The sequence below is a fragment of the Alexandromys fortis genome, unplaced genomic scaffold, assembly GCF_014885135.2.
Source record: "Alexandromys fortis isolate MF-2015 unplaced genomic scaffold, M_Fortis_MF-2015_v1.1 scaffold_219, whole genome shotgun sequence".
Taxonomy (NCBI): Eukaryota; Metazoa; Chordata; class Mammalia; order Rodentia; family Cricetidae; genus Alexandromys; species Alexandromys fortis.
In genome coordinates, this window is record NW_026068092.1 from 1,516,639 (window position 1) to 1,540,820 (window position 24,182).

Genomic DNA, 24,182 nt, shown 5'->3' on the forward strand with positions numbered 1-24,182 from the left:
TATAGCAGGCCATGTGCATGCTGAGCAATACCACTGCCCTGCAGAGGCCTGGGCTTGCCTAAATCACAAGTTCAGCCTCATGTATGCCATAGAGGTTTATACATGGGTATATGAGAAAGCATGGAGAGGTGTTCTCTGAGGCCCGCAGACCTAGCAGCCCTGGCAAAGGGTTCTGAAGAGATGGCTGTGGATTCTGCAGAATCAGAGGCTGGAAAGGGAGAATACTGAGTGCAGCTGTGTGCTGGCAGCCACATCTTTATGTCCTCCCCTCTGTTAACATTCTTTATTGCATACTTTTTAAAAAAAAAATAAACTAAACAAAACAAAACAAAGTTCCCTGTCTAGATACCGGCCTTTCTTGGAAGAGCCAGTTAGCCAACTAGTGAACACCTCTGGAGCAAATACATTTGTTTTCTCTAAGACATTAATAGCTATGTCTGTGTGCTCAGCTAAAGCTTCTAAGTAGATAAGGGAATTCAGGCAACACACGTTATTTTACAGTGAAGAATAAGTCCCTCACACCACGTGCGAATGAATAGCATGGAAGTGGTTTCACCCTGCCTTGTGAGAGGGCTGAGAAGCAGAGTGCAGCTCGGGCTCCACCCACGCTATAGAAAGTCAGGTTCTCACAGGTAGTCTCTTCATTAATTTTCCTCCCCAGCTGGGAGACCTAAGCTGCCTACCCAGCCTATGTCCCCACATTGTACCGGGTCACTTCTCGACCTCCTTCCTGGATGGTATGTAAGTAAGTGCTGAGCACTGGGCTTGATTTAAAGAACCCTGCTCTAAAATGGACCCACTAGGACTTCCAGATGTCATAATAAAGTAGAAGCCAGAAAGAGATCCTGTTGTCAGGCCCAGCTGGGAGTGCCAGGATTCTCTTGAGATAGTGGTAAAATTCCAGCGGGCGCAGACCCGAGGCATCCAATCTCTTGGGCGTGCTGGCAGCCCCTCTGCTTACGCAGTTAATTCCGTTACCCTAAGAGCTCTTTTTTTTTTTTTTGTCTTTACATTTTACCTTGTGCATATGTATGCATGCACATGTGCAATATGTGAGGGTCTGAGGAAAATTACTGGGCTTTGCTTCTCTCCTGTACCATGTGGGTCCAGGGAATCAAAACTCAGATCCTCAGGGTTGGCAGCAAGTGCCGAGTCACCTTTGGCCCTTGATGGAGTTCTTTCAGGCCAAGAGCCCAGGGGGTGGATCTTTTTCAACCGGAGTGTCCGCTTACGAAGTTCAGGGACTTCATACTACAGACCGCACCCGGGCTGCTTCGCCCGAAGGCGAGTGCTCAGCAGTTACCTTGGAAACAAACAGAGCAAACGAGCACTCGGAACAGCCGCTCCTGGAACCTCAAGCATCTCGGGAGCAACGATCTTTCCGTACTCCCACAACATCCGGTGGTCTTCCCGCCAGGATCTCTTCCGGTCCCGCCCATTGAGGGCAGTCGCCGCCGGCTACGGAGTCCCTACGCTACCAACTTCCGCATTGACCCACCCATCGCGAGACTTTGGCGGCGCCGCAATGGCAAGACCGTGAGTACCGCTGACGGGAGTCTATGAGTTAGGACGGTTCTGGGCCGAGGTCGGGCTGCGGGGGAGCCGGCAGGCTCAGGCCCTCTGGAAGGAGTGGCGGCTGGGCGTGAAGGCAGTCCTCCCCCGACTGCCGCCCACGACTCAGTGCCCGCCCCTTCCCCAGATGCCGCGACACTGCTCCGCCGCCGGCTGCTGCACTCGGGATACGCGTGAGACTCGCAACCGCGGCATCTCCTTCCACAGGTCAGCGCGCGTGCGTAGTGGCACGCGAGGGCTCACATGCGCAGGCGCTGGTGTTGCGGCACTTTAGGCCGCGCAGGAGACGGCGCCTTCCTGAGGTCGAAGTGAGGCTTGAACTTGTGAGCGGGAGGGTGAAAGGGGCGGTCGAGTGATCTCGAGTCCAACAGAAAAGGGACTGGACGCTTACTTACCTTGGACTTGGAGCTGTGGCTCTTTCCTGCTAGGTGATGCTGAGCAGGCCCCGTTCCTCCTCTCGTCCTCAGTTTCCCCTTAGCGGGTGGTAATCGGAAAGGGCCGTGGGGAGGTCTGCCAGTCTTGCCTGGGGAGCTTGGGCATCCTTATCGCAGGCTGCAGCATCCTGGTGCTCACGGTTTTGTGGCTCTGCAGACTTCCCAAGAAAGACAATCCCAGGCGCGGCTTGTGGCTGGCCAACTGTCAGCGGCTGGACCCCAGCGGCCAGGGCCTGTGGGACCCGGCCTCTGAATACATCTACTTCTGCTCCAAACACTTCGAGGAAAACTGCTTTGAGCTGGTGGGAATCAGGTGGGTCTTACTGCCAGCCAACGCTAGAATGGGTTGTGAGGCATCAGAGCAGTGGGTTAAGCGGGGCAGCTCTATGCCCTGGTGAGGTCCGTGAATAACTGGCTCGCATGCTCAGACAGACCTGTTGCCAAGGGTGCTGTGCCTTCCCAATTCTGTACAGAAGAGCATGGCCCCAGGATCACTGTGTCAGTGGCATCAGAGAAAACGTCTTTCCCAGTTGGTGAAATAGACCCGTTGGTAGACTTGGTATGCAAGCGGGAGGACTTGAATTCAAATTCAATACCCAAATAAAAAGCCACGTGTGGTTGCCTGTTTTTTAATCCCAGGCCTGGAGAAGACAAAACCAAAAAGGTTCCCTGGGCTCACTGAGCAGCTCGCTAGTCTAGATTAAGTTATCGAGCCCTATGTTCAAGGAGAGACTGTATTAAAAACAAGTCAATTTAAGTAAATGAAAAAATAAAGTGGGTGTTCAGGAGAGATGGCTTAACAGTTTAGAGCACTTGTTACTCTTCATAGGACCAGAGTTCAATTCCAGCTCCAAGGGATCCCTTGCCTTCCTCCTTGTGAGGGCACAGGTGGTACACATACATACACGCAGCAAAACATTCATACTCCTAAGATAAATAGGGCTGGCTAGGTGGCTCAGAGGTTAAGACCGCTGGCGTCAAGCCAGGCAGTGGTGGCGCACACCTTTAATCCCAGCACTCGGGAGGCAGAGGCAGTGGATTTTTGTGAGTTCGAGACCAGCCTGGTCTACAAGAGCTAGTTCCAGGACAGGCTCCAGAGTACACAGAGAAACCCGGTCTCAAAAACCAAAGAGCACTGACTTCTTCCAGACAACCTGGGCTCATTTGCCATCACCCACACGGTGGCTCACACAGTAAACTCTAGCTCAGGGGACCCAGTGCTCTTTCCTGACTTCACATGGCGAACAGTCACAGGCATGGCAAAACACCCCACATCTAAACAAAGTGGTTTTAAGGAGAAAAAGGAAATCTTTACAAAGGTGGAGAATAATTGAGGAAGGCCTCTGATCTCCACACAAAAGAGAAAAGGTATTCAGCACCTGCTTCTTCCGGCTCTGGGTGGAGGTTTTGCACTCGTCTCCGGAAGACTAGTTTGACTTCACTGAGCATGGCATTCTTCAGATTTATTGGCAGTGTGCCTCAGAGCCTCAGCCCTAGTGCTAGGGGCCTATGTTGGGACCCCAGGGGAAGTGGCAGCCCTTTTTCTCCAGCTCATCTGGGCTGCTTTTCCCCACAGTGGGTATCACAGGCTGAAGGAAGGGGCAGTCCCCACCATATTTGAATCTTTCTCCAAGTTACGTCGAACAACCAAGACCAAGGGGCATGGTTATCCACCTGGCCTGCCTGATGTCAGCCGGCTCCGGCGATGCAGGAAGCGGTATGTGCAGGAGGGGGATGCCCCACCCTCCCCCCCAGGGCTGAGGGACTGGACTGCAATTGCCAGCATCTTCACTAAACAGCGGTCTTGCTGCCTAAACCCAGTGAAGGGGCTAAGGTGTTAGGGAGTCTACATGGGTACATGAGAGGGGCCTGGCATGCCCTCAGTTGGCTAGTCAGTTTCTTTCTGTCTCCCCTCCAGCTGCTCTGAAGGTCAAGGACCCACAACTCCGTTTTCCCCAATTCCTGCTAACATCATCTGCTTCCCCGTGGAAGAAGCCTCAGCACCTGCCACTCTGCCTGCATCCCCAGCTGTGAGGCTGGAACCTGGCCTTAACAGCCCCTTCTCAGATCTTCTGGGCCCTCTGGGTGCCCAAGCAGATGAAGCAGGCTGTAGTGCCCAGCCTTCACCAGAGCAGCACCCCTCCCCTCTTGAGCCTCGGCCTATCTCCCCATCTGCTTACATGTTACGGCTGCCGCCACCTGCTGGAGCCTACATCCAGAATGAGCACAGCTACCAAGTGGGGAGTGCCCTGCTCTGGAAGAGGAGAGCTGAAGCCGCTCTTGATGCTCTGGACAAGGCCCAGCGCCAGCTGCAAGCCTGCAAACGGCGGGAGCAGCGGCTTAGGCTTCGACTGACCAAGCTGCAGCAGGAACGGGCACGAGAGAAGCGGGCACAGGCAGATGCCCGCCAAACCCTGAAGGACCATGTACAGGACTTTGCTATGCAGCTGAGCAACAGCATGGCATGAGGATGCACTACGGCTTAGAGACACTTGATTGGAACTGCATCTACCAGGCTGGCCAGAAGTCACAATAAAGTGGATGCTAGAAAGAGACCGTGCAGTCTGGTTCAGCTGGGGGTGCTAGCCTCCTACCCAGACAGTGGCCAAAGCCCCAAAGGGTTCAGTCCCTGGCAGGTAACCTCTTGGCCATGGGGAATCTTTGTCTGCAGTCCCTCTGCTTATTTAGTTACTTTCTAGGTAAGCCAGCTCCTCTGGTTCAGCTCTGCCCCCCTCCCAGTCCTTTTTTTGAATCAGGCTGGTATCATTGAAGCTTGAACTCCTAATCCTCCTTCTTAGACCTTCTGAATAGAATGATAGGCATGTGCCATCATGCAAAATGTCAGACTTGGTTCTCATGTGAAGGAAGCTTCTGTCCGCTCCTGGCCACATTTAGGAAGACTCAAAAGCAACGTAGGGTACTACACTTGTCAGGCTGAAGGCCACACTTAGGGAAATGTTAAGTCTTTTAGATCTTGGGAACATAGGCTTCTTACTATAGCTTTGTCCATGGTAAACACCAAGCACATGGCCTTTCCCTACTGCTCCTTGGCCACATAGCTCAAGCACAGTTGAGTTTCCGGCTGAGTTTGTACACAAGGTTGTCAAAAAGTTTTCTTTATGGATTCCTGGGTGAATATGTTTATTTGTATCCTATGTAGAGGAGACAATTGAAGGTCCAGTTAATTTACAGGGGTCAGCATGAAGCAAGATTTGTAGACCAAAGTTGTCAGGTGTTCCCCTCAAAAGAGGCTTGGATCCGATCACCACCTTGGGGGAGTGGCTCTGACACAGCACAACAGACTCACCCAACCTGTCTGGCCACCCACTGTGGGCTGGCACCTTCCACTCCCCTTCACTACTGCTGCTTGAGCTCAGCTACCAGCCCCAGCTTGTGCCTAGTACCTTATCTTATAACCAGGCCACTTCCTAGCTGTATGGGACTGCCACCCAGGGCACTTTTCTTCCTGGAGCCCCACAGTATGGGGTTAATGGAGCATAGGAGGGAACTTTGTTCTGTGTTCTAAGGCCAGGAAGACCCAAGCATTTCTCCAAAGTAAGTTGTGGCTTCCTACTGGGCTGTATTGGGATGTAGGCTTTCATGTCTTGATGTCAGGCAGCATGGATGGATGCCCCCAGACAGTCTAGGTCTCTGAGGAGATACCTCAATATGCAGTTTTCTCTTCCTTATGACTGACACCATGTTGACATAGGTAGAACAGGCAAGATGTGCTAAACCCACATCTGGGGAATCTCCTAAGCTAAGCTACAGAACTGTCCTGTGCTTTAGGAGGCAGACCAAAGGTAGCCACCATGCCAGCCAAGTGTGTATGTAGCATTGCCCCAGCTTTAAAGGAGGCATGTCAGTGACAGAAGACACACAGGAGCATCTGCTGACTTCTCTGGCCCAGATATGCACTCTGGGTGAGCTGGAATATGCAGCCTCTGGGAGGCTGAGCTACACTTGCTGCCCTGTGGACTGGGAGGAAAACCTTCCAAAGTTCATATCTAGGATCAGACCACTGTCACTGGTCCCCATTCTCAAGTTGTGGGTAAGGAGTGGAATATAGCCTGTTGCTAGAGTAACTTGCCAAGCCCTCACCCTGACAATAGGACTCCATGCCTGGATCCACAGCACACCCATGGGGAACACAAAGCCACACTTCTGTCATCTTTCTACCACTGAGTGGTATCCCTGAGTCTGGTCATCTTGGGAGAGGTGCCAGCTGGAAAGGGTGTCTGCTTCATTTGCCATTCCCTGTGGGGCCTGTGTCCAAAATGAAGCATGCCCTCTAGGAATTCAGTACACCTTGGTGCCTTGTACAAGCTGGGAACCACAGGTGGAATCACTCTGTAGGTGGAGATGTGGCCAATCGGTTGAGGGTCATCACTCTCCAAACAGGTAGAATCCTCTCAAAGATCCTCAGATGTCAGCACCCAGCTCTGCACACTGCTTGTCAGAGATGTGGGAGGCCAGGGAGTCAATGATGTCCAGCAGCAGCTGCTGGCTCAACAACCGCAGAGTGGGAAGCTTAGAGACCTGCACAGATGACCAAAACTAGATGAAATCAGACTCCCAGGAGGACCAGGGTGGGCAGCTGAGTCCTCTTGGGGTCCAGCCTGCTCAGGGCTTGGCTGTCTGAGGACGGTGGGCAATGGCCAAGAGGTGTCTGGGCCTGCTGGGGAGGGCTGGGACCTAGAGCACTGGGGCCGGAGCCTGACCTTGGTGAACTGGTGCACAATGATGTGCAAGCAGTGCCGCTTCATGTCCAATGCCTGCGTCTTGTCAGCCGCCTCCAGAATCTGCAACGGCAGGAACCATGAGGCCCAGCCCAGCTCACCCATGGGCAGAGGTGTGGCCCAGAGGTACCAAGCACTACCTGTAGCACATTCTGCACTGTTACGTTCATCTCCAGGTTCTGCTTGCAGTACGCCTGCAGTCTGTTGTTGTAGAAGCCATAGTAGTAGGGGGCTGCAAACAGGTAGCTGGGCACAAGTTAAGGAGCTGCCAAGTCAAAGGACACGTATTCACTTGTGTTCACCCATCCTGCCACATCTCTTGTCCTATTTGGGAGGGTACTGCCAGAACTACACAGACCTCAGAAGCCAGAGCTCCAGTTTGTGCCTCAGCTGGCTTGTTCTCTAAACTGGTTCTGAACCATTTCAGGCTCAAAGGCCCCAGTCAAGACCCAAAGAAAACCTGAATCCTCTCATTCCCACATGCACACCCACAGAACTCCTCCACGCCCTCGCTGGCCCCATCAGGTATCCTTGCACCTCAGGTTCAAACACTACTGACAGAGAGCACAAGGAATCACTGTCCAGCAGGCCTAGCACTGCACACTCTAGAATTAGGTGTCAGGCCAAGATCACCCAGCCAGCAGAGCAACAGGAACCAAACATGACCCAGGAGCACCAGCAGATAAAGGATGCAGTGAGTCCTCAGGGGGCATGTTGACCTCGCCATAGTAGATGTAACGTAGCATGGACTCAAAGGCCTGTCTGCTAGGCACCATCTCCCCGATAGAGATGTTCACCTGCCCATCCTCCGGCATGAATGAACGGAACATGGCCTCAAAGTAGCTGCAAACGAGGAGGTAGATCCCAACTCTTAGGAGAAGAAAGCATCGAGACCCTGCCCTGCCCTGCCCTCCCTCAAACACCCTCAACATACCTGGACCGGGCAGCTAGGATGGCTTTGTGGGCTGGTCGTGGGTGGCCATCTAGCAGTAGTGTGATGTCACAGAACTCTGAGCCTGCCCCCTCCAAGTATGCCTTCATGTCCTGGATCAAAGATGTGCCTAGGGGGTGTGGAAGGACCTTAGAAGATTCCCACTTCCACCCTGAACGAAGAGGCCACCTTTGTTTTCTGGACGAATAAACACCACCTTTCCACAGTGACCATGTCGCTGCTCTGCTCAGAGTTTCCCCAAGTCAGGAGTACCAGTCTTTTCCTTCCCTTGGCCCTCAGGACACCTGGAAACCGCAAGTCCTTGTTCTGGCCCTCAGGGATGCTGCACGGATACCCGATCTTCCACGATGTGCCCTCTATGCCCAGCTCCCAGTCTCATGCTGGACTCCCCTCCTGGCCTATCTTTTGGACCCTCATGCCAGTGGCAGGGGCTAGTACAAGCCCCAAAGAGAGCTGGGGAAGTGAAGGTGCTATCAATCTTCCCCACCAGGTAGGACAAGAAGTGCTAGACAATAGGTAGCTGCAGCTGCCTTGCTCACTTGACATCAGATCTGACCAGCCAACCAGAGAAGGCACAGGGCACTCTGAGGAGTGGGTTTCGTGGTCCCCAGGCTCACTGGTACACAGCTTGCTGTTGAAAGCCACTATGAATACTTTTGAGAAAGGCCTGCTTCTGTCCCTCCCTGCTTTTATGACTGTGGGTCCACCTGGTGGGCCACAGAGCCACCCTTACCCCAAGGGCCTGGCAGGTAGTTAAGGCTTTTGTCACCAGTTCCCTACCAATGTCCACAGGTTGATCCGAGGGGGCTCGAGGGGGTGGCTGCTGCTTCCGCCTCACAATCTCTACAATCAGTGGGGACGAGAGGCGCTCGAACTCCTTCATCATGATCACCTGATTGAAGTGGGATTCCTTCACTATGAAGTTCAGGCAGTGCTCCTGGGACAGACAGGCACAGCAAGCAATTGGAATCAGGTCAAGGCCCAGGCTGGGCAGCAGAGTTTGCAGTGAGGAGCAAGGGGACACACCCCACCCCAGCCAGGAAGGCCTGGCTTGTACCTTGAGCTGGCCCAGCTGGAGCCTGGCTGCGCTCTCACACACAACCAGCACGTTTTGCAGATCCACAGAGGCCTCGATGTACTGCCGGCACAGCTGCTCAAGGCGACACAGCTGGAAGCTGAGCGCCAACTTGTAGACATCCATGATGAGCAGCACGTCCTCTACATGGCCTGTGCCAAAAAGCCCCTGAGCCTAGAGCCTCAGGAAAGGAGGGCCTAGAAAAGGGCCCAGGGCTCCCTCCATGCATAAGAGGGTCAGGGCTGCAAGATGGCAGCTGGACTACATGCCAGCTGAGTATGGCTTGTGCCGCAGGCACATCTGTAACAGCCCTCTCAGTACCACCTCTGCCTCTCCACATTCCCCACCCTGGTCCGCACCACCCATACCCGAAGCGGACCTTTCCGTGGGTACTTGATCTTGTCTGTGTAGAGAAACTGCATGAGCACCTCGAATGGCCGGGCCTCGGCCTCACGAATGGCCACACGTAACAGGGGCGGCCGTGCCCTGCCCACAGCTGAACCAGGGGCTTCCCTGGGAGCTAGAGCCCCATCCTCCTCCAGCTTCTGTGGGGAAAAGGGAGCTCAGGGCATTCTAGTAAACAGTGGCCAAAGCTTCCCAGTCATGGGGGATAAGGAAGACCTTACCTGGGCCAGCCACTCTCGAGCCTGCAAGATCTTCCTACGAAGCCAGCGGCTCCGTGCAGTGACGATGGCAACATGGCCCTGCACGCACTCTTCCTTCTGCATAAAGGATGAATAGTATGTGGGTGAAAGCACAGGACCCCTGCCCCGGGGACAGATGCCATCAGGCCAGGACAAAGCTCTACTCAGCAGCTATAGGTGAGGCTGGTATAGGTCAGTCACCTACCTCACCAAGCACAAACTCCACATCACAGAACTGGCGGCCCTCCCAAAGGCGCCCATAGTCTTCATGCAGTGTGCACTTAGGGTAGCAAGAGAACTGCAGAAGGAGACTCAGTGAGCAAGCAACAAAGGCTATCCTGAGACCAGCCAGCCATGACCCTCAGGGTCAGGTGAGGGCTGTAGTGCCTGGGCCACGACTAAAGCCTCCAAGGTCCACTGTTATTTCCTTGATGTAGACTCCCAGGCTTTAGGCAGGCTGCATCATTTCTAAAAACCTGGACCCAGGTACTCCAGCAACCCCATCTCCCCGGACCCACCACTGAAACAGATTCATCCATGCCTCCACTATGCCAGGGGACCCTATACTAACAACCTGTTCCTCCAGGTTTGGGAAGGCTGGCTCCCTACAGCTTTCCCTAGGCTGATTTCCCTGGAGGCCCCAGCACAGAGCCCAGCTTGCCCACTCCTTTGCTGGTTCTGTGTGCTCCCCTGGTAACGCTTCTCTGTAGCTGAGGCTCTGCTTGCCTCAGTCTGCATTAAGGCCCCTTCCTTCTAGCATCATCTCTGCCTATCTGGACCGACAGCATCCCCAGCCCTCTCCACCAGACTACTCAGAGATACCATCAACCCACAGGCTTAGCTATCAACAGGCACCCTTGCACGGCCCTAGTCTCACCCACTGGCCTCAGTTGCCTCCCTGGGACCCACCTACCCAGCAGGCCTCACAGGCCCACTAGCCACACACCTGGAACCTGTACATTTCCCCACTGCGAATGTTGTTGTCCACCGTGCCCCCAAAGATGTACATGGCATCAGAGATGACAGCGGCTGCATGGAAGAGCCTCCCGCTGGGCAGCTGAGGAGCAAGTAGACAAGCAATGGGATGGGGCCAACAGCGAACCTGCTGTGGCCAAGCCAGTGTCACGGATCTATGTGGCCATGAAAGAGGAGAGGCCAAAGATCCCAGTCCCTTGCGGGTGCAGAGGGATGCTGGGGTGGGGCAGAGGGCAGGGTAGGTTGTGCAGAACCCCGGGTTAACAGCAGATTTGGGGCACTGTGTCACACTGACTGAAGGGTAAAGCCGGAGGGTAAGAGCCACATGCTGCTCTTCCAGGAGCCCTGCTCTACCCTCTGAGAGTTCCTGCATCAGAGAGGAATGGAATGTTAATAAACGCCCTGACACTCACCTCTGATGCCAGGTGCACAGGCTGCTTGGAGGAAGTGGTGCCAAAGTCTAAGCCAAACACATCTCTGGACTTTTTAAAGCTGCTCCGCTCCTCTGAGGTTAGGATTGATGCCTCCTCAGAAGAGGAAGCTCGCTCAGGCACCTCGGCCCCACCAACCTTGAGGAAAACATACGCAGGAAGGTAACAAGCCACCATCCCTTCCAGGGCTCGCTATGGGCTCCAGAGGAGGGACCAGACATCGGGTGAGGCTGTGAGGCTGGCCAGGGTGCTTCCCAGAGGTCTGCAGCACAGTGCGACCGACGGGACGCAGGCATGGAGCCCTGAAGAACATAGGACTACAGGCCTTGAGAGCTCTTAGGCTGCTCTTCTTGACTATATGGGACCAAGGGAATCCAGGTCAGAACTCACCTCGCTGTCAGAGCTGGGCTGGACAACCTCCCAGGTCTGGAAGTCCACATCATAGCAGTGCAGCTCATTGGGCAGTGTATTGTCCGCTGCACCCCCAAACACATAGAGATGGCGGTCAAAGGCCACCATGGTGTGTCCATAGCGCCGCTGTGGCGGGGGTGGGGAGCCCCGGAGCAGGTGCTCAGTAGGGATGCGTGTCCACCTGGGGCCATGACCATGAACCGACACTGATCTCTCACACACTCCCCACAGAAGGGCCTCCTATGAGGTTCCCCTAAAGTCCTTGTAGTGCCAGTGCATGGTCTAAGGGGAAATCACAGGCCTATGGGTCCAGCATCCCTTGACCTATTTAGCTCAGGCATTGGCCCTGCTCAGCTCCATGCAACCCAACATGGGGCCCTACCCAAGCTCCCTCTCCTCCCGCCACCATAGAGCAGACAGCAATGACAGGGCTGTACAGACTTGTGTTGTCCCGACTGTCCTGCTCACTGCCCTAACAGTAGAGTCCCCACCTGGGAGATGCCTGCCCTGGCACTAAGGGTCCTCCAGGGGCTCCTGGGACTTGACAACAAATCCCCTTTTCTGCTAAGTTAGCTGAAGAACCAAAACAGATGCAGGCTCATTCCACGGCTGCCCCCGTACTCAACAAGATTCCTTCCACCTAGATTTCTAGAAGCTTTTGAGTCCCCTCCAAAGCCCTATTCCTTTTTCTCTACTACTTCCAGTGCCAGAGGCTAGCCCCACCACAGGGGGCTAAGGCTAGCCAGCAGCCAAAGGAAGTAGACAGCCTACTTTACCCTGCTTATCCCATGGGATTAATGCTAACGACATTTGTTAGCAGTGCCAATGAGCAAGATACACAGGGCAAGGGGGATCCTTCTGACTCAGGCCATATCTTGCTGAGCTACAGCAATAGCCCAGGGGCCTATGAGGGTGTCAAACGCTCATACTCCAGGCTGTATGCTCTGCTCTGTGTGGGAACAGGAGAGATCACAACAGGTGCCAGACACAGGAACGAGCATTATTCATGTCCCTCAAAACCCAGGAAACTCACGTCTTGTCCTTGAATTCGAACTGGAAGAGGTTGTTGGTTATCTTGGCTCCACTCTGCCCTGAGAACACGAACATCTTATCCCGGCACACAGCCACAGGGAAGTTGCAGCAGGACGGGGGGATCTCCCCACTCTGGGCCACCTGCAGTAGGGGCACAGCTCAGCCAGGGCCTCACAGCCCTGGAGCTGCACTGTCCTACACTTGGAAGTGAGTAAACGGAGGTAGTTTCCAGCCTCTTCACACCCACACACACAGACCCAATTCTGATCAGCTGAGGCTAAAATCGGGAGGTTCATTTGGAACTAAAGATGCAGTTTCTACAAGAGAAATAAAGGTCCAGGGAAAAGCAATGACAAAAGGTTGCCCTGCTGTGTTCACACAAGGGTGGCCTGGAAGACGTCACATCTGTCACATGTGGCACTCTGCCCATGCTGGACTCAGAGCTTTCTCCTTCCTCTGACTCCACCTTGGCTTCTAGGGATCAAAGCCGGGGATGTGTGCATGCTGTGCTACCAAGGCCTCCACTCCAAAGCCTTTTATTACTTGATGATTCATTCATTCATTTTGGAGACAGGGTCTCTCTGTGCAGCTCTGGCTAACCTAAAACTCGCTATGTGGCCCAGGCTAACCCCAAACTCACTCCATAGCTGAGAATCACCCTGAATTTCTGACCCACTTCCCAATGCCAGGATTACAGGCATGTATCTCCACACCCAGATTACATGGGTCTACTGATCAAACCCAGGGCTTCATGCATGCTACATTACCAACTATACTATATCCTCAACTCACTTGGAGTCTTTGCTTAATACTGGAGTTGGGCTGGGGGAGGGTCAAGGAAAGGAAGAGGCGAGCCTTGGTAAAGGGAAGAAGGTAATCTGCCATATGCCACCTTAGCACCTCTCACTCATACACCAGCTTCCTTTACCCCCACCTCTTGATGCTGCAACCTGCCCCCCCCATGCCCCCCGACTTCCCACTGGCATCATGCTCCCTGCACCCCTCACCTCCTCCCAGCATGTGAGCTCTCGGTCTTGGAGGCCAATTGTCCACATGTCGTTCAACCTGCATGAGGACAGAGGAGATAGGATCCTTTGGTCCTGAGCCTGGCTGGAGGGATAGCTCCAGGGAAGAACCACTTGCCCTGTGTCAGGAGACAACCGTGCCATCTTTCTTAAAGAAACAGGAACTTCTGGGAAGAAGATGCTATGTCAAATCCCTGCACCCAGCCCCTAGCAGCTCTCACTTCCTGCTGACTCTCTGACCAGCCAGGACAGAAGTGGATTTACATATAACATCTGGGGTATGAGACAGGCACCTGAGGCAGGAAAAAGACGATGTATCCCATAAAGCCTACTGCTGCACGATGCCATTACTGGTCTCTGCAATGAGCAAGTTTAGAATGGGCACGCACTATTCGGCTATCAGATAAATACAACAACTTTTCTAAACCAAGGAGGAAGCCTGGTGTGGAGGCCACACCTTTAACCCCAGCACTCGGGCAGCAGGAGCAGGAAGAGCTCAGAGTTGAAAGCCAGCGTTCCGGGACAGCCAGGGCTACACAGAGACCTTGTCTTAAAACAAAACAAAACAAAACATAACACAATAAATAAAAAGAGAAAACTGTAACATGGGGAGGAACCCAGGGCTGGACCTAAGCTGAGATGCTTCTAGCCTCCAGGCCCCTGTAGCTCCAAATCTCCTCATCTGAAGAAATCCAGGGATCACAGACAAGCCCTCCCTCCACACTCCTCTCCTGAGAAACTCAAAACCCACCAGGGTAACTTACCCCAGCCTGAGTACTCAGGTGCCAAGAGGGCTTATTCTGCCCCTGAGGACATACGGAAGTAGGGTACATGGGCAGCCGCTTGCCTACCTGGCATTGCCATCATAGCCAGCAAAGATCCAGAGCTTGTCACTGTACACTGTGGCCCCATGGGCTGACCTGGCAACCGGCAACCTAGAACATAAAGAAACCAACGAGGAGGGGATGGAGAAAAGGCTCAACACTGAAGAGAACTCGTTCTCCAGGAGACACAGGTTCAATTCCCAGCATCCACATGGCAGCTCACAACCATCCCCCTGTAATTCCAGTTGCAGGGGGTCTGATGCTTTTGGGTCTCTTCAGGAACCAGGCATGAATGGGTACAGATATACATGCCAGCAAAATATTTGGTGTGTGTGTGGGGGTTATTTTATATGTGTGTGTATGTACATATATATAATTTTTTCTTTAATGAGGAAAGGTCATTAGAAAGGCTGAAGCACAGGGCTCTGTGTGTTCAGCAGCTAGGACCACATCTGCCTGACACTGGGGCTCAGAGGGTGGTGCTAGGGCACCGGAAGCAAACAATAGCACAAGAGGCAGCAGATGCATAAAAATTCAGATGGTGAAACTGGGCATGACGGTACATATCTGTAAGTCCTGATACTAGGGATGAAAGGAGGAGGATCAGAAGTTCAAGACCAGTCTCAGCTACATGGCAAGCCTAGGGTCAGTGGGACTGTGTGACACTCTGACTTAAAACAAACAGCAGAAAACACACAAAGGCAAAACCAAAAGAACCCTCCGAAGGGGCAGGGATGTGGCTCAGTTTGTGGGCTGCTTTCCTAGCATACCAGAGCCCTGGGCATGATTCCCAACACACACGAAACCAAGCATGGTGCAGTCCAGTCAGGGGCTGGAGGCAGTAGGATCAGATGTTTAAGGTCATCCTCAGCTATACACTGTAGGTTCAAAGCTAGCCTAGCCTACACGAGATCCTGTGTCAAAGATGGAGTGGGGAGAAATCAGATATAGGCCTTGGAATATGGCTCAATGATAAAGAAATTGCCTAGTATGAAAAAGGCCTTGGGTTCCATCCCCAGTGCTAAGAAAAAAATAAAAACAAAAGAAATTCTGTGGTCCACACAGGCCCAGCACCTCCCTAGGTGCTATGAAAATACTGAAGGGTGTACTCCCAAAACAGCCCCCCTCACTCCCAAAACAGCCCCCCTGGGTCCTGAGAAAGAAGGGGATGTATGCCTGGGCGCAGGCTGGGGCAGTGACTGGCTTCCGGCCTGCTGCAGACACCCTGTCTAGTCCTGCCCCCCGGGACTCAGCAGTGATGAAAATCAAGCAGTTAAGTCTCCCACCCATGGGCTCCCTGTCTGAAATGTGGCAGGAGGCACATCCCAGGCAGAAAGCCATTCTCTTACTGTGAAAGTTCCCAGCGAAACTGCTTACCTCCCTTCAATTTTCCACTCTGTCCATTGGCCAGTTGCAAACTTATATTCAAAGAGGTCATTTTTATTTTTCAAGTTAGAATTGGAATAAATATCTCCAGTATAGCCCCCTGGGTGAAGAGAATGGAAGTAAAGGTTAGAACTGAGGTACCATTTATTTAAATGTGGAGCCCTAGCTAACACGTACAAACCCCTAGCTCCATCTGCCCACCCAAACGCCCCTGCATGAGCCCTGGGGACGCAGAATGAGCAAACAGATGTTTCTTGCCCTAGCCGTCAGAGAGGACATCCCCATTCCCATGAGCTCAGAACATTAGGGAAATCAGTCCTCTCAAGCCAGAGGTTCAGGGCACTCCAGTGGACAAAGGCAGTGGCTAACACCTGCCCACCAGAGCTCAGAGAGCCTCCTGTAGGGTGGAGGAGGCAGGAGCTAGAAGTCTGTGGGTGCAGGAGGGTAAGAGGCTGCTTACCAAAGACGAACATGCTGCTCCCATAGACGACAGCTGAGTGGTGGTAACGGGGAGCTGGTGGGGTGCCAGTGGTAAAGGCTCTGGAGAGGCACAGGGTGAGGTCAGTGAGGGGTCAGTCAGGCACTGATACCTCCATACTTTGTTTTCCTTTCTCCCTTCCCCCTCCCTCTCTTCTACCTGTCCTCCCTTCTTTTCTTTCCAGGTTACGGTGTTGTTGTAAGTAGCCCCGGCTGGCATGTAACTCAGGGTGCTGTGTAGTCTAAGCTGGCCTTAAATTGGTCATCCTCCAACCTCAGTCCCCCGAATACGGGAATTAGAGAGGCATCACCATGACTACAGTAATTTAATTCCTGCAGACAGGTTCTCACTTTAGTGCCTAAGCTGGCCTCTAATTTATGGTTCAAGCGATCTTTCACTCGGTTGCTCAAAGAGATGAGAGAAGGGATGGATGCCAGGGCATCAGCCTTGCTCTACTACTGTATTTCTAAGGTACCGTTTCTCTCATAGAACCCCTAAAAACATCAGTAACCAGGAGAAAGCTAAAGTAGCAGGCATTAAACTCTTGCACATCCTGCCTGGGGGAAGGCCTTTGCTCCACACATTTCCAAACCTCCAAGAGGCTCTCAGAAGTTTTTTTCCCCGAGACAGGGTTTCAGAGGTAGCTCTGGCTCTCCTGAAACTCGCTCTGTAGACCAGGCTGGCCTCAGACAGATCCGCCTGTAGCTTTGGCTGTCCCGGAACTTGCTCTGTAGACCAGGCTGGCCTCAGACAGATCTGTCTGCCCCTGCCTCCTGAGTGCTGGGATTAAAAAGCCACCATCTCTGACGTCTTTTCCCTTTAAGCAGCGTCTTACTGTGTAATCTTGGCTGGCCTAGAAGTCACTGTATAGACCAGACTGGCCTCAGTTCACAGATATCTGCCATGTGCTAGGATTAAATGTGTGAGGCACCTGTGATGCCTGGCTGGGGGGAACTTTATCTATCTGTCTGTCTATCTATCTATCTATCTATCTATCTATCTATCTATCTATCTATCTATCTAATCATTTAGAGGATAGTTTACAATTTGCTTTTTCAAGTAAGCAATAGAACTTGACTTGATCCTGGTCTCAAGATCCTGGGATTATGGGCGTGCACTGCTACGCTCAGCCTTAGCAATTTACTTCTGCTTGTTTTTTGAGAGGGTCTTGCTATGTTACAAAGACTGGTCTCAGATTTGCCTGCTTGCCTCCCAAAGTCTAGATGGAATTGTCTGCCACCACTACACCTGGCTCTATGTCAATCTTTTACAGTGTTGGGTAATGGACCTGGAATTTGTGCTAAGTGCACCGCGAACACTGAGCTGAGCTACATCCCTAGATTTTTTTTAATTTTTGAGCTGGGGGTCCTGAACTCATGCTGTCCTTGATTTATGATCTTCTGCCTCAGCCTCCTGAGTGCTGGTATCACAGGTGTATGCCACCATGTTCGCCTGGCTTAAGCGTTTGATTAACAGTCACAGAGGCTTCAAAGTGATTTTCATTTTTGTTTCTCTCTCTCTCTCTCTGTGTGTGTGTGTGTGTATGCCTATAGGTGTGTGAATGAGTACCACAGGGCACATGAGGAGGTGAGGGGCAGCTGTGTGGATGAGGAGGTGAGGGGCAGCTGTGTGGATAAGGAGGTGAGGGGCAGCTGTGTGGAGCAGTTCTCTCCATTTTTACTTGACTCTGAGGATTGAACTCAGCTCACCAGGCTTGCCCAGCAGGTAGGGCTTTATCTGCTGAGCCATCTGGCTGGCCAAGGAAAATTTTTAAATTAGTTGAAGACTGGATCTGGAACTGGAGTTTAGTTCATCAAGTTGGGCTTGCCTTGCCTGCACTAAGCCTCCTCAGCCTGCCTAGGCCAAGCTCTGAGTTCAGTGCCCAATGTTGCATCAACCAGGCATGGGAGCAAATATCTGTAATCCCAGCACTCAGGTGCAGATGGAAGAGCACAAGCGGTCAGGGTCATCCTTCCCTGCAGAGCAAGTGTGAGGCCAGCCGGGATATACACGAGACCCTGTCTTTAAGAAAAGGCTAAAGTGCTTGCCTGACATATACCAGTGCCTAGATTTTACATCCAGCACAGAAAAACGAAATAAAAGAATTGGCAGCAGCTGTATTAAGATCAAGCATGAGAACAATCCCTGCTGCTATGCCATTGCTACCCGGGGACCAGGCAGGGGGCGGGGTCCTAGCTGGTGGTGGGGCTTTGTTGGTTTTGCTAACCTGACACAAGCTAGTTATCTGGGAATAGGGAAACACAGTTGAGAAGATGGCTCTATAATATCAGGCTGTAAGCAAGCCTGCAGTGATGTGGGAGGCCCCAGCTCATTTTAGGCGGTACCGCCCCTGGGCAGGTCCTGGGTGGTATAAGAAAGCCGGCTAAGCAAGCCAAGAGGAGCAGGCCGGTAAGCAGCATTCTTCCATGGCTTCTGCTTCAGCTCCTGACTCCAGACACCTGCCTGGAGTTCCTGCCCTGACTCCCTTCAGTGATGGACTGTGACATGAACACGTGAGCTGAGATTAACACTTTCCTCCCCAAGTCGCTTTTGGTCGTAGTGTTTCAGCACAATAGAAACCCTAAGATGGTGCATGACGGCAAGTGGAGCTGCCCTGCCTGGCTGGGTGTCCAGGGCAGTCACAAGACCTCCAGAGCTCTGCGTCCTCCTCTTCCAAAACAGACCCCATCCCAGAAGGCTGCTGCAGACCACAGAACACAACCAGAAGGGGCTGCGTGACACTGTGCTCCTGTGTGAGCAGATGCTGGAGCTGACAAGTCCAGTAAACCCTGAGTCTCAGGTCTGTGTCTCCCCTCAGACACGGGCTGCTGCAGGAAACACAGTATATGGCACCCCAAGAGGGCAGGTAGTGCGTTGCAAGGGCACACAGCTGAGATTGTGGTTCACAGGGTTTGCGTGCTGTTCAATGCTTGTGTGGGATCCACTGACAGGCAACTAGCCCTAAGAAACAGGGGTGGGACAGGAGGCCCTGCCGGCAGCCTGGAGGTGGCACTCTGAGAAAACTTATTAGCTGAGGCCTGCCCGTGCCCTCTCTGAGATCCCACAGCGGCTCCTGGCCCAGGAGAAATTCTGGTGACTGAAGCTCTCTCTCAGATCAGAGTCTAATTGCCACCAGACAGACCCCTTAGTTCACAGCATTTAGGATAATCATTCTCACAGAAAGCCGTGAGAAGGAGGAACGCCATCTAAGGTTCTCCTCTGTTCTATTTCCCTCCGGCCCTCCACGATGAGCTGACTCTATTTGCCAGTGAAGGCGGCACAGTGTTGCCGCTTTCCAGAAGGACAGGCGAGCCCTGCAGCTCAGAGACTACCCACCTGCACCAGGAGCAGTCCTTCACATCGAACCGCAGGAGATCGTTGAGCATCGTCTTTCTGAAAGGCAGAGAGAGAAGGTGGCAGGAGCCAGGCTACCCTGTGAAGGTGTTACCTCACCAGGATCTTAGAGATGGGCAAGGGTGTGCACCCAGGGTTGGAGACAACAAGAAGGGCCTGGCTCACTGACCTCCAGACTTGTCCAGACTCAGACAACCACCAATGTCCAAAGAACAAAATTGGTAACTAGTGATACAGGCAGCTAGGGCTCCTACACTGGCAGGGCCAGCCTGATCCCCCACCAGCAGCCCACTGAGAGGAGAGCAGGAGCTGGCCCAGAAGCTGGAGTTGTCACTCACCCTCTCTCCAGCCCTCAGAACTACTCCTACATTTAACCCTTCCGAGGCTGCACTACGATGAGATGCTGGCTTAAACATCAGTGGAGACTGCATGCTTTCCCACCTTCCTGCCACCTGCCATAACAACTGCATTAAAATGAACCCACTGTCCTCCGGGTCAGCCTGCATCACCGGAACTAAGATGAACCCAGTGTCCTCCGGGTCAGCCTGCATCACCGTTACCAACTCTTATTAAGATGGAAGAAGAAAAGTGAGTCAACGGCCCTCAAGCAGTCCCGTCAGACCAGGCCTTCACAGAGCATCCCGTCTCGCTCAGTCTGGGCCAGGTGGATACTCTCCCTGACTTCATTTTATGGGAGAAGAAGCATGGCTGAACAGCTAGGAGGGCAAAGCTTAGAAGCTGGTATCATGCCCTCCTTCATTTAACTCCTACTTAAACTTTGTGGTGCTTGTTAAAATGATGGGAGGTCACTGTTTTGAACTGAGTTCCTATACTGGGCCCCCAAAGGCCAGGGCAAACCAGAGCAGTTACTGGGGCCAAATGCCTCATAAACTCAAGCATTAAGGATCAGATAATCCCCAAACCTAACAGTTTGCCCGCAAAACTGGAGACTGCAGTCTTCCTGGGTGTGCATGATGAGGCCCCTGCTGAAGCTCTGAAGAACTCTAACCTAGCTGACCAGGCCCCAGCCCCAGCTTTCCCTGCTCCTACCTTTCAGTGTGCAAAGGTGCTACTGCCCTGTAGGAACTCTTCCTTCCACTGTTGAACGGAGGCTGCCCCGCTTTATCTTAAGTCACAGTCAAATAGATGCATAATTCAGCTTTCTCTAACTACTGCATACCGAAACCACTACCGCTATCACCACACAATTGTCTACCTGCTCCAGAAAACGCTAAGGACAGCGATCCTGAGTTACCACCGTCCACCTTATGTTGGACACTGGTCTTTTTGGTATGAGGAATTCTTACTAAGGCTCATCTTTTAACTCAGTAAACGCTGACTGGAACATCTGGGCACTGGTACAGCGAGGCGAGGAGAAAGATGCCCTGTCTTGGCAGAGGAAACAGCTCGGCACCAACACTTGCAGGCTGTGGGGGGTGTGGTGGGGGCAGATGGAGCTGGTAAGATGCAAGTGAGGCCAGAAAGGCCTCATCCATAGGAAGATTAGAAGGGAAGCGAGAAGCGTGTCTGGGAAGGAACAACATGGCAAAAGGCTGGACAGCAGGGTGTTTCGAACAATCCAAATGCAAGACAGCCAGAGGGCCGGCTGAGAATCAGGAAAACACAAGAGTGCAGTAGGCCTCATTCACTCCTGGGAGAACTCGATTTTACACAGGGAGGTACCAGGACATCACAGGGCAGTGAGCTGAGAGGAAGATGCTCTGACTGACAGCAGTTGTAAATGTATCCCCAGCTGCTCTTGAAAAAGAGGGCATGGATATAAGATAAATGCCAGAGGACCACGGCCAAGTGTGCATGCTCTAATAGAGACCTGAATATCTCACCTGCTCTAGATCAGCTACCCCAGGTAGGCTCCCTGACCAAGAGTCCCCTTCCTGGGCTTTCGGCCAGGTTCTGGGCCTGCAAACATATAATCTCTGTGGCAGCAATTCCTGCCAGCCTGGCACAATCACCGCTAGCCATAACCCCCATTAGGCCACACCAGGCCTAGCTCTGGAATTAGCATGCAGCCCTAAGCCATCCTTTGTATTACAGATAAACTTTGTTACCCTATGTGAATCTTGTCTGAGAGTTTCCCACTGATACAAAGCCTATGCAAAACTTGGTTAGGGGGCAACCCTGAAAACCGTGGTACCTCATGAATCAGGTATTTGCACTTGGCATTGTATTTTTGGAAGGTTCATTCAGGTTGTTTTGAGCATATGGAAATCTACTAGCTGACGTTTAATTATAGGGAAAATAAAAATGCTGAAGAGCTGAGGGAAGGGTTCAGTCCACAGAGCCTGGGTCCCCTACAGCTGCAAAGGTTAAGTTCATCCTCAAAGTGTCTCTGAGTCTTCATTTCATGGACCTGTGTGAACCCATACACCTGCACCACACTACCCGCGACAAACCGCAGCTTAACTAAGAAGTCTGTGTGCATGGAGACGCTCACCAGAACTGCAGGTCATTTCAAGGAAGATTATTTTCCAGGAAGTTAAAGCAACACAGGGAAATCACCAGAAGTGAGACATGCACAGCATCAATAAAACTGATTTTGGAGGCAGTGAGAGGGCTCAGCAAGAGATGGCACTTGCCACCAAGGCTCGCAATCTGAGACAACTCCTGCATGTTGTGGTCTGATCTCCATATGCACCCCCACAGAAATAGATGTAAAACCAACAACAAACATGTTCTCCATACTTTTTGTTACAAAGCAAGCAAGTGGGCAAAACTCAGAAGAAAGTATAGAGAAAGAAGAAAAGTGCCACTCAGGGTGATATAGGCTATAGAGTCAAAACAAGTATAGCTCCATGTACTGAGCATGCGCTGACATTTGATTGCCGGAGTGAGAAGGCTCTAAGGGCAGGATCTTCCTCACCGTAACTTGGGAACCAGGTACAAGGTACCTCACAGATAGGGAAATAGAGGCTCTCAGGACATGGCTCCCATTCTCAGACAACAGTCCGTCTCACCGTCATCGCCCGTCCCCTGCCATCACTCCCATCAAAACAGGCAAACTCACCCGTTGTCTCCGCCAAACACATAGATGGCATCCTTATAAGCCACGACTGTGTGCTTGCTACGCCTAGAAAGAAAGAGGTGAAGGGTGGTGGGACCGGGACTCTCTTGGCTGACACCCATGGTGACTGCCACATAAGTTTGGGTAAAAGCCTCTCAAATGCCAAGATCTACAGAGATCCTTCAATTTCATCAGAGAGCAGGGACGTCTGACATACCAAGGACTCTTCAAACTCCCACCTATACCTCTGCTCGGGGACCCAAATTGGACCCTTAGAAACACAACAAATAGGTCTGGTTGCTCTGCCTAGGGTCACTACTGACCCCAGGACATCACACGGGTTCTCGCCCCAGAGCCCATCCTGGGACCTCCTCAGCTCTCGTCCCCATTCCCAGTGCCTTCAGGATCCCCTGCACACTGTCGTACCGGGCGCCCACGAATTCGTCGCAGGGTGGGAGGCGTCGCCAGCGATGCACTGTTTCGAAGGGTCCAAAGTTGAGCGTCAGGTACTCGACACTATCTGAGCAGCTGTGGTCAAAGTCCACGCTCGGAGCCACTTTGGAGCGCACCCCTCCGACCAGGGCCCCGGCTCCGATCGGGCCCCCCGAGCCTCCGGGCGCAGCCATCCCCGGTTCAGGCCGGATGAGCTCCCCAGGTTGCAGGGCTCACGGCCACCGCCCGGGCCTCGCCGAGAGACCACATTTCCCGAAGAGCTCTGCGCCGACGCTGTAGCACGTCCGGCCAGCTTGCACCTAGCTAGGCCCGCCTTCCCGACAAGCTTTGCGCTTTCCTGCGCACTGCAAGCTGTCAGGGGTTCTGCGGCGGGGCCCTTCACGTTATTATACCGTGAGCACTTCACATTCTGAAAGCATTTGTGACCAAGAATCGGCTTGGATTTTCCCTTTCGGGAAACGCGCTCTGGCCAGAGCATGCCTTGTAGTTGGACTTTGCCATCGCCCGGAAGCTACCACCCCCGGAACTCCAAAATGAGGTTTCCGGCTTGCAGGCGGCTCCACCGTCCACCTTCTGTTTGCACCCCCCAAATCTGGCCTTCAGTGCTCCCCTTTCCCCTTGGCGTTATTATTGCCCGGGACTCTTGGTGGCAGAGAACCTCTAGGATCTCCGTTCCTGTTTAGGAGCAAGAGCTTCATCTATTTCTCCATTTGACCCAGGACCTGATGGGCAAGCCCCGCACTTGGCCACATCACGAACCGCGTATTTTAACATGTAGTTTAATGCCAGTTGAATTGTTCCTTCACCTTTGAAATGAGGATTCAGAAAGTTCAGGCAAAAGCTAATTGGTTTTCTAATTTCAACTTGGTTGTATTTTTTTTCTTTCTATGGTAAGCGCTTATAAATGTAAAATAATAAAAGTGAAGTCATGAGCAGCTTCACAATGGCTGTCCTAGCTGTACAAAAGATCATTGAGAAATACGGAGTAGGACTGGGCAAGTTTTTGAGGGGCTACTGTAATCCAGCTGAGTATTTTTATTTCTGAGTATATAACAATGAGGTGATTTTTTTTTCTTTTTTCTTTTTCTTTTTTTTTTTTTTTGGTTTTTCGAGACAGGGTTTCTCTGTGGTTTTGGAGCCTGTCCTGGAACTAGCTCTTGTAGACCAGGCTGGTCTCGAACTCACAGAGATCCGCCTGACTCTGCCTCCCAAGTGCTGGGATTAAAGGCGTGTGCCACCACCGCCCGGCTAATGAGGTGATTTAATAATGGTAGTAAAACAGCTCGGATTGCTGTGAGGAGCATGGAGTCTGCCTCAGGTCCCAGCTTCTGTCTTTCTTAAGTGGGCAAATATGAAAGCTGCCTCTGGCTTCTTG

General features: G+C 52.5%; 2 protein-coding genes across 8 annotated transcripts; one reads left to right on the forward strand and one right to left on the reverse strand.

Annotated features, from left to right (window-relative positions):
• The first annotated feature begins 1,407 nt into the window (after nucleotides 1–1,407).
• Thap7 (THAP domain containing 7) lies at nucleotides 1,408–4,561 on the forward strand. Of its 4 annotated transcripts, XM_050122911.1 has the most exons (5): nucleotides 1,408–1,536; nucleotides 1,700–1,779; nucleotides 2,164–2,319; nucleotides 3,583–3,723; nucleotides 3,925–4,561. In XM_050122911.1, the coding sequence occupies exons 2-5, from the start codon at nucleotides 1,700–1,702 to the stop codon at nucleotides 4,472–4,474; spliced, it is 927 nt and encodes a 308-aa protein (XP_049978868.1). In that variant the 5' UTR covers nucleotides 1,408–1,536; the 3' UTR covers nucleotides 4,475–4,561. The 4 variants fall into 4 exon arrangements, with proteins under 4 accessions (XP_049978868.1, XP_049978871.1, XP_049978869.1 ...); XM_050122912.1 differs by lacking the exon at nucleotides 1,408–1,536 and having other exon boundaries at nucleotides 1,748–1,880; XM_050122913.1 differs by lacking the exon at nucleotides 1,408–1,536 and having other exon boundaries at nucleotides 1,776–1,874.
• Nucleotides 4,562–5,130: 569 nt separating this feature from the next.
• Nucleotides 5,131–23,631, reverse strand: Lztr1 (leucine zipper like post translational regulator 1). 4 transcript variants are annotated; one of them, XM_050122908.1, is made up of 21 exons: nucleotides 22,781–23,327; nucleotides 22,358–22,420; nucleotides 19,315–19,371; nucleotides 15,961–16,040; nucleotides 15,492–15,600; nucleotides 14,142–14,225; nucleotides 13,273–13,330; nucleotides 12,267–12,406; nucleotides 11,213–11,414; nucleotides 10,805–10,960; nucleotides 10,363–10,473; nucleotides 9,622–9,714; nucleotides 9,399–9,494; nucleotides 9,152–9,314; nucleotides 8,755–8,924; nucleotides 8,478–8,634; nucleotides 7,680–7,806; nucleotides 7,439–7,588; nucleotides 6,886–6,991; nucleotides 6,728–6,808; nucleotides 5,131–6,545 (listed from the first exon to the last, which is right to left on the reverse strand). In XM_050122908.1, exons 1-21 carry the CDS (start codon nucleotides 22,978–22,980, stop codon nucleotides 6,429–6,431), a joined length of 2,520 nt encoding a protein of 839 aa, XP_049978865.1. In that variant the 5' UTR covers nucleotides 22,981–23,327; the 3' UTR covers nucleotides 5,131–6,428. The 4 variants fall into 4 exon arrangements, with proteins under 4 accessions (XP_049978865.1, XP_049978864.1, XP_049978866.1 ...); XM_050122907.1 differs by having other exon boundaries at nucleotides 9,152–9,317; nucleotides 22,781–23,324; XM_050122909.1 differs by lacking the exon at nucleotides 22,781–23,327 and adding an exon at nucleotides 22,678–22,765 and having other exon boundaries at nucleotides 9,152–9,317.
• Nucleotides 23,632–24,182: the final 551 nt, after the last annotated feature.